This window comes from Berghia stephanieae, chromosome 14 (genome assembly GCF_034508935.2).
Source record: "Berghia stephanieae isolate SIO BIC M18660-M18661 chromosome 14, UCSD_Bste_1.3, whole genome shotgun sequence".
In the NCBI taxonomy this organism is placed as follows: domain Eukaryota; kingdom Metazoa; phylum Mollusca; class Gastropoda; order Nudibranchia; family Aeolidiidae; genus Berghia; species Berghia stephanieae.
Genome location: NC_088373.1, coordinates 6,381,135 through 6,389,713, shown reverse-complemented (window position 1 = coordinate 6,389,713; position 8,579 = coordinate 6,381,135). Strand labels below are relative to the sequence as shown.

The 8,579-nt window shown below is 38.7% G+C and overlaps 1 protein-coding gene across 2 annotated transcripts in view; it reads right to left on the bottom strand.

Annotated features, from left to right (window-relative positions):
• Nucleotides 1–5,241: 5,241 nt before the first annotated feature.
• Nucleotides 5,242–8,579, bottom strand: part of LOC144959830 (chitin deacetylase 1-like) — a 17,337-nt gene continuing 13,999 nt past the window's right edge. The window contains exons 6-7 of one of the 2 annotated variants that reach the window (XM_078892610.1): nt 6,464–6,590; nt 5,242–5,882 (exon numbers count right to left, since the gene is read on the bottom strand). In XM_078892610.1, the coding sequence (XP_078748736.1) occupies nt 5,757–5,882; nt 6,464–6,590 (253 nt within the window). In that variant the 3' untranslated portion in view covers nt 5,242–5,756. The remainder of the gene's footprint in view (nt 5,883–6,463; nt 6,591–8,579) is intronic. The other variant, XM_078892609.1, reaches the window with a different exon arrangement.

Sequence of the window (8,579 nt, the reverse complement as noted above, 5' to 3'; positions counted from 1 at the left end):
ACCCTGATTGCAATAGAAGACATATAGACATGTCAAAAAGACTTCGCCATGCTCTCTCCGCCTTTCCATTCTGGTGAGGAGAGTATGGCGCATTCAATTCATGTTTGATCTTATTTTCTGTCAACAGAGTACTGAACTCTTTAGAAGTGAATTCTCCCCCTTGGTCACTCCTAACAATCTTAACTTGCCCATAGGGAGCAATGTCAGCTAAATACTGCTTAAAAGCCTTACAGATGTCAAGTTAGTGAAGCAATCAATTCCAAAAGAGAATATTTCATGCCGTTAATATCAGGTGGATCAACGGGTCCTGCAAGATCAATGTGGATTACATCTAATGGTCCTCTAGCAATAAGTCAGGTTTTCAACTGTGGACGTCAGGCATTTTGCTTAAAGTACACACTTCACAATCGAAGTCAGTTTTGTCCGTTATCACCATCCCTTCGGCGTTTTTCTACAACTTTAGAATATCGTCATTGCTGCAGTGACCAAGAATTACGTGCCACTCTTTGAGAGTGTGGCGTGCTGTTTTTGTTCCAGTTTTTGGTATTGATTTGAAAGAATTCATAAAATACAAATTATGTGATTTGAACAAGCTGAAGGTAAGTTCATTGTATTCGATTTCTCCGTTGTCTTCCCGAAATTGATAGTTGCGCCATTGCTTGTCGCGGTGGATACTGACAGAATATGTTGTTTTAATTTTGGAACAAACAAGGTATTTTTGAGAAGAAGTTTTTAGTGGTTGGTTGTTTAAATCGTGAATCATGACGATTGCATTTCCTCTTCCTTCGACAGCATTGTAGGGTTTTTCTCCATCCGCCAGTTCAATTACGTGGTTTTCTTCGCTGAAATTTTGGTCGAATGATTCGAACAATTCCTTATTAGTGATGATATGTACTGAAGCACTACTGTCAGCAATTAGTTTTGTCGTTGAAATTGAATAATTGTTGACGTTTCCTCCATCCGCCAGTTCAATTACGTGGTTTTCTTCGCTGAAATTTTGGTCGAATGATTCGAACAATTCCTTATTAGTGATGATATGTACTGAAGCACTACTGTCAGAAATTAGTTTTGTCGTTGAAATTGAATAATTGTTGACGTTTCCTTGTTGTTGTATTTGTACCACGAATGTAAATGTGTTGTCATCTGTCTCAATGTTCTTGGTTTGTTTGGCGTGATGATTTTCCCGACTTGCATTGGCTTGTCCAATAACTGTCACTTTTTTGGAAATCGTAAAAGCGTCTACACGAGTTGGTATTGTGCGATGAAGATTTACACTTTGTGCAATAGGATGTTCTTTTTGAGGTTGAGTTCGATGGCCTTTTGAAACATTGTTCAGTCGTATGCGTTTTAGCCTTGCAGAAAGAACACCACCGTGATCCGGGTATTTTTTACCTCGGAATGTCATTATGGTTGAATTTTCTGTGGTGTTAACTTTTTGATTTTCTTCTTAATTTCGAAGGCTTTCTTTGAATTCCCCAAAAGTTCGGGGCGTTTCTCGTTGGGTTGTCACGGTAACATACGATTGGAACGAGTTTGGCAGTCCTTTTAGTACCACGGCAATTAGCAGGGAGTCGCTGAATATTTCTTTTGTCTGCCTCAGGGCGTTTGCGACTGTCTCCGCTCGTATAATGTAGTCAGTGACTGTCTAATTCTGTTTGAGTTTTAGGGAGGTCAACTCATTGTACAACGTAATAATTTGTGCTTTCCCTTTAGGTCTGGAGTGGGCGAGTAGGATGTTAAGAGCCTCTTTACCCTTGTCCCTTGCATCGGTTATGACCATTGATAGTGAGCGGTCGTCTAGACATTGAATAAGCTCTGCGAATGCATTAGCATTGTCTTCAATTGTCCGTGAATCATCATTGAAGGCAGATATATTCTTCAATCTCATCAATCCGAGAAATTTCACTTCCCATAGCTCGTACGATCTTTCCTCACCTGTCAAGATTGGGATTCTGTACGATGACATCTTCGGGCACTTGGACTTTCCTTTTATAATGAAATAATGTTTTGATATTGTAGCATCAAGGTACCTGGGCCCATAACCTGTTATGTTATATTCTTTTGGTGAAGAGATGATTTGTTTTGAGATTGGATATTTTAGATATTAACTCAAAGAAGATTTAAAAACAATGACGCCATTTTTATTGACCGGTAAGGGAAGAACAGAAGTACAGAATCGCTTGTTCATTGTTATTACAAACGTAGATCGTACATTCTGTACTTCATAAAATTATCATTATCATTATTAATACATGTATGGACAAGGTACAAATGAGTTTATACTCAACATTTCCCTCCCCCCGTAAACAAAACCATGTCTATGTCCAGATACTGGGCTGAGATATATAGCGGAGAGTTCTAAGATACCGTCAACAGACGTGAGGAATGAGCAGACATTTTTCATCGCAGAGTTCCGGCAGCCAACGTCATTGAAAACGACACTGGACAGTAAGTAAGGACCTGTTTAAAAACATCATTGAGCCTGTAACAATTTTTGTTCTAAGACCGTACATGAGTACACGTTGGTTTGAAAACACAATTTTGGTTTAAGAAAATGCTTTGTGATAGACTGACGTTCTATCAGAATGTTACAAGCAACTGCAGGAACCTAACGAATCAACGGAGTCACATTGCGATAGACAAGCGTTCTATCTAATGGGTGGCAAGCAGTTGTTACCTTATCCTTAGCAAACTTATGGGATCAAAAGACAAGTTTTTGGGATTGAATTGGGTGAGAAATGTTCAGGATTATTCTCATTCATTAAAAAACCCAAGAGACATAACTCATTAATAGTAATAACTGCATTGCTTAATATCGATTACGTCCCTTGATTTTCATAAGATTCCTCTCCTTATTGAGGCACCTTCTCGCTTTTTTACTCCGGTTGTGAAACCTATGATGTATGGAGCTGGCATAACTCTGTATACACACAAGTGGGAGGTTTTAGGTTAGATATGTAGTAGTTATAATAACTGGGTGTTCATAGTGGGCAGGGAGGTTCTTACTGTGCCTTCTATCCACCTTTATATGCCTTCCCACTTGCTTGGTCTAGTGGCATGACACTCGCTTTAGGACGGAAGGTCCTGGGTTCGAGCGTGGGCTTCGTAAAGTTATGGCCTGACACTGACCAAAATATGACCTCAAAATGCCTGTCTTTTGCCACAAAAGAAAATAAATCGTGAGTTGTATTCAATAGTTCAGCCAATGAAATAACTTGTTTCCATGAGCTCTACTAACGACAACTCACTAGGCGGTGCAAAACCCAAATAATGACGGCAAACTGCCAGTCCTATTGGATTTCAGTGTCAGGCTATAACATAAAGATGGCTACGGTTCGAGCCTCGCGATCGACTATTAGTTGAGTCCTTGGAAAAGGCTCTTTACTCACATTCTTTCACCGTACTTAGGTGTAAAATGAGTACCTGGCCGTTATCTTTGTCCGAAAAATGCTAATATCGCCTAACAGGCGTTATGTCCTGTCCTACATGTTAAATGTTGCTGTTGACCAGGGACCCCCTGTAAAGCACTTTGAGCACGTTTAGTGGATATTGCGCTATATAAAATCTCATTTATTATTTTGACAACTTTTTTTCTGTCTTTGACTTTTACAAATATAAACCGAGTGGAAAAGTCGTTATCTAAATAGATAAATAAACAAAATTCCCTTTATTCATCCCATATGAGAAATTTGTCTCTAAGGTCTATTCCAAGAGAAGACTGGAATAGCCCAGGCGTTAGCCGCAATTCGAGCTAGTATAGGGCGAGGTGACTTGCTCAAGGCCACACAGCGCAACGGCCGTTGATCGAACTCGGTACCTTTCGGGTATGAAGCAAAGACCGTACACGCTGCCCCCCCCCCCCCCCCCCCCTCTTGATAAAAAGAAATATCAAGAAAAAAAATAGAGGCTTCTATAGATAGTATGCGCTTGGCTAAGCAGCTCATAACATTGCCATCCGGGAGTATAACGGACCAACACACAATACTGTGTGTATCCATGAACGTTTATAGTCAGGTTAATACAGTTCAGTGAGCATTACTCATAAACGCGGATGGCAAAAAACAATAACAAAGGCCTGAGTGACGTCATCTTCGAACTATCTATAGATAGTATGCAGATGACGTCACTCAGGCCTTTGTTATTGTTTTTGCCATCCGCGTTTGTGAGTTGTTCTCAATAAACTGTATTAACCAGACTATAAAAGTTCATGGTTACACAGAGTTTGTGTGTTGGTCCGTTATACTTCCGGATGGCAATGTTGTGAACTCCTTGGCCAAGCGCATTCTATCTATAAATCGAAAAAAAAACATTTTACTATTTTTAAGTTACATAGATAGAATGAAGTTGAAGCCTTTGGATCTTTGTCATTGTTTTTTTTTTTTTTTTTTTTTTTTTTGCCATCCATGTTTATGAGTTGTTCTCACTAAACTGTATTATCCAGACTATAAACGTTCATGGTTACAAAGAGTTTTGTTTGTTGGTCCGTTATACTTCCGGATGGCAATGTTGTGAGCTTCTTAGCCAAGCGCATACTATCTGTAGCCAAACTTGATGCAGTTAATTAAACGACTTGAGATCAATGTGTACACATTTTAAGGTCTGACAACCGAATGCAATTATGGGGTCTGATTTATAATTGTTGTAATGGCAAATAATAACAGTAGTAGTAGTAGTAGTAGTAGTAGTAGTAGTAGTAGTAGTAGTAGTAGTAGTAGTAGAAGTAGTAGTAGTAGTAGTAGTAGTAATAGTAGTAGTAGTGGTAGTAGTAGTATTAGTAGTAGTAGTAGTAGTAGTAGTAGTAGTAGTAGTAGTAGTAGTAGTAGTAGTAATAATAATAATAATGATAATGATTATAATAATTATAATAATAATAATAATGATAATATAATAATAATAATAATAATAATAATAATAATAATAATAATAATAATAATAATAATAATAATAATAATAATAATAATAATAATAATAATAATAATAATAATAAGAAGAAGAAGAAGAAGAAGAAGAAGAAGAAGAAGAAGAAGAAGAAGAAGAAGAAGAAGAAGAAGAAGAAGAATACTATAATTTCGACTGCCTCCCTCCCAGCTAAAGGCTCAATCTTGGGCCTGGACAAAACCAAGTAATCCCATTCCAATACAAAAAACAGACATCAATCCGGGAAATGAGATCAGACATAATGGGGAAAGAAGAATGAAAATGTTGCTGCTTGAAGCTCCAAGGAACAAATAACGATAAGTATTGAATTGTAAGCATCCATTTATTAGATGAAGACAGATACTGTGGACGTTTCGGGTTTCCCCTTTTATCAACAATACAAGATGAATGAAACACTAAAGGTAACAATAGGCAACAAATCAAAATTCTAAGGCAACAAAATTCAAGTCGATCTGATATACATATTTGAAAAGATTCAGGACCACAATTTTATGATAGTGATTCTTCAACCAGCCGTGCGCTGGCCAATAAAAATAATTTAAAAAAAAAAACAAAAAAAAAACAAACAAAAAAAACATGTATTAATATTTTTGGGCAGAGAATTCGTTCTTCAATTATCAATGAATTAAAATGACCCTCATCTTGGCAAAAACTCTCAAACCTGGGACGTCGCGAAGGGCATTAATGTCCCAGATTTAAGAGTTTTTGCCAAGATGAGGGTCATTTTACTCGACCGATTTTTGATGGACGAGTTTTCTGGCAAAATTTTAAATACGTTTTATTCTTTTACAGAGTTTGGCTGTGATGACGTTCTAGTTTTACGGTCTGCCTCTGAATTTGGAAAATCTTGGACAATTCCACGGAGCGAAGTCGGCTATTTTGGATGTTGGTGTTGGGTCTTTGATCCATGCCAGGGCTTGTTGGTTGGTCAAGATCCAGGTGTCCTGGGGTGGAATGTTTGAAGTGGAATTGGAGTGTGGGGAGATTTACTTAGGTGGGAGGATGAATGTGCAAATGGATGGATGGGTGGATGGATGGGTGGATGGGGGGATGGAGGGTGGATAGATGGATGGATGGATGGATGGGTGGATGGGGGGGGGATGGAGGGTGGATAGATGGAGGGTGGATAGATGGATGGATGGATGGATGGGTGAATGGATGGATGGATGGGTGGATGGATGAGTGGGTGGATGGATGGATGGATGGGTGGATGGATGAATGGATGGATGGGTGGATGGATGGATGGATGGATAGATGGATGGATGGATGGATGGATGGGTGGGTGGATAGATGGATTAATGGATGGATGGATGGATCGATGGATACATTTATGGATGGATGGAAAGATGGAATGATTGATGGATGGATGGGCGGATCGATGGATACATTTATGGATTGATGGATTTATTGATGGATGGATAGAATAAGGATGAGAAAAATAAAACTGGATGGATGAGTGGAGTCCCGTTTCAAAGATGAAGGTGCTCGTAGCCGTGAAGAGCTAGTTATTTTGGTCTATACTTACGTCTAACCCTAGTCTTATAAATTCCAAAAATCTCTTTGTCCCTTGATACTGATAGGATGTCGTCAGCCACTGTGGATCGATGTACAAGACAAATGGCGACCTTTGTCCATCATAGTGATTGGTGAATCTGAGAGAGAAGAAAGCGAGTAAGACTATGCAAAAATGAATATAACAGCTTCAATAAAAAAAAAATAATAAAAAGAAAGAACAAAATACCAAACACGAAAGGTTTCAGGCTCAAAATCCTTCTTCAGCCAGCGACAACAACAACAACAACAACAAAACAGTCCTAGTATTAAACTCTGAGGAAATAAACAAAGATATGAACATGTGTGTATGAAAGGTGCCAGACAAAACAAGAAAGACAAATACAATGAAAAAAAAAGAAACATCCCAATATTCAGTATACCTAGACTAGGGATCGAACCTTAGACCTTGTGATTACCGGTCAGACGTGCTTCTATTACACCAGGATGTGGAATATGGAGAAGAGTTAAAGAAGCTGATATACAGAGAAGTGATAAGACATGCTGGAATGAGATCCTTTTCTCATTTCGGACCCTCTGTTTGGAAAGCCTTACCACGGAGCATTCGTAAAAAAGAATATTTGTCTATTTTCAAACGTTCGCTTAAAACATAATATTATCTGTTTCGTCTTTAGTACATGGTATGAGAAGCAAGATAGGTCTGTCTGGTTTGTGTTGTGTGTTGTGTGTTGTGTGTTGTGTGTGTGTGTGTGTGTGTATGCTTGTTTGTGTGAATGAGTATGCTAAAACAGTTGGTCGGGGATTGTGTCTTGGTGAAAGGCATTTCTCCTCAATCTATCGGAGATAGCCGTAAACATTCGGACGATTCTCCTGGTTTTTGACATCAATGTCTTTTTCCGAAAAGTGTATAAGCACCTAACGGGCTGCATGTGTCGCCAAATATTATGTTACAAGTCTGTTGTCCATCGGGGAAAAGATATAATATGTGACCCCTCAAAACGTCTCAAAACGGTATTAAGTCGGGATGATTAAGATGCTGAAAATGGAATTTGTAGCCAGAAATATCATGCTTAAGTTGAGTATGTTTGCTTCATAGAGGAGCAGGAATATCATATTTTACTGTGCTAAATACCAACGTTTCATATTTTTGACCAGTTTAATTATAATTGGACTTTTTAGCATCTGGTCCATCCCGACATAATACCGTTTTGAGACGAGGGGTCACATATTATTTAAACGCTGTGAGCCTGTTTTCAACGATTTAAACACTATTTCAATGGTATCTATTATTATACTATGCGAAAGAAGCCAAAATTATTTGCTAAGCTACGCCACTGAATGCAACTTGGTCATGAAAATTTTAGCCATGGGAATAAAAATCAATACACTTTTAACTGGAAACTTTTAAAATTTCGAGTCATATTTTATTGCAAACGATGAAAAGATCAAAGTAATTCGGCATTGTGAGAAAAGTATTTGGTCTTCCACTATCGGTATTCAAAATTCATAACGTCCCTTAAAATATGAGCCCGCATGCAAAAAATGACGGCACCACATTTCGCAACTTTGGAGGAATTTGCGATACTCCATGAGCACGGTACTTGTAACGGATTACACCATTAGCCGTCGTTATCTTATAGCCTGACACTGACCAAAAAATGACGTCAATAGACAAGTCTTTGGCCACAAAAGGAAAAAAATTGTGAGTTGCATTGAAGAGTTCAAGCTATGGAATCACTTGTTTCTTTAGCTATAAAAACGACAACTCACTATCCGCTGTGGTATCCGGGGTCCCTCAACTGAGAGGGTCAAGAATAGCCCAACGCCAAGCCAGAGTGTCGTAAAAGTCGACTAATGGTGTGTGATTCCCCCATCTTTGAGTCACCTGGTCCTCCAGGTTGGGGGTTGGCAAAGGGTTAACACCCCTTTCCGTTAAACTCAAACCGTTACAGAAACGCAGACAGACAAACCAAATCCTTTTTTTTAGCTTGGGCGACCGAAGAGTTTCTGGAATTAATTAAAGAAGCTGATATACAGAGAAGTGGTAAGACCTGGAATGAGATTTAAAAAAGTTAGCTCGGGATAGAGAAGGATGGAAACTGTTTGTCTGTGGCCTATACCCTGACCCA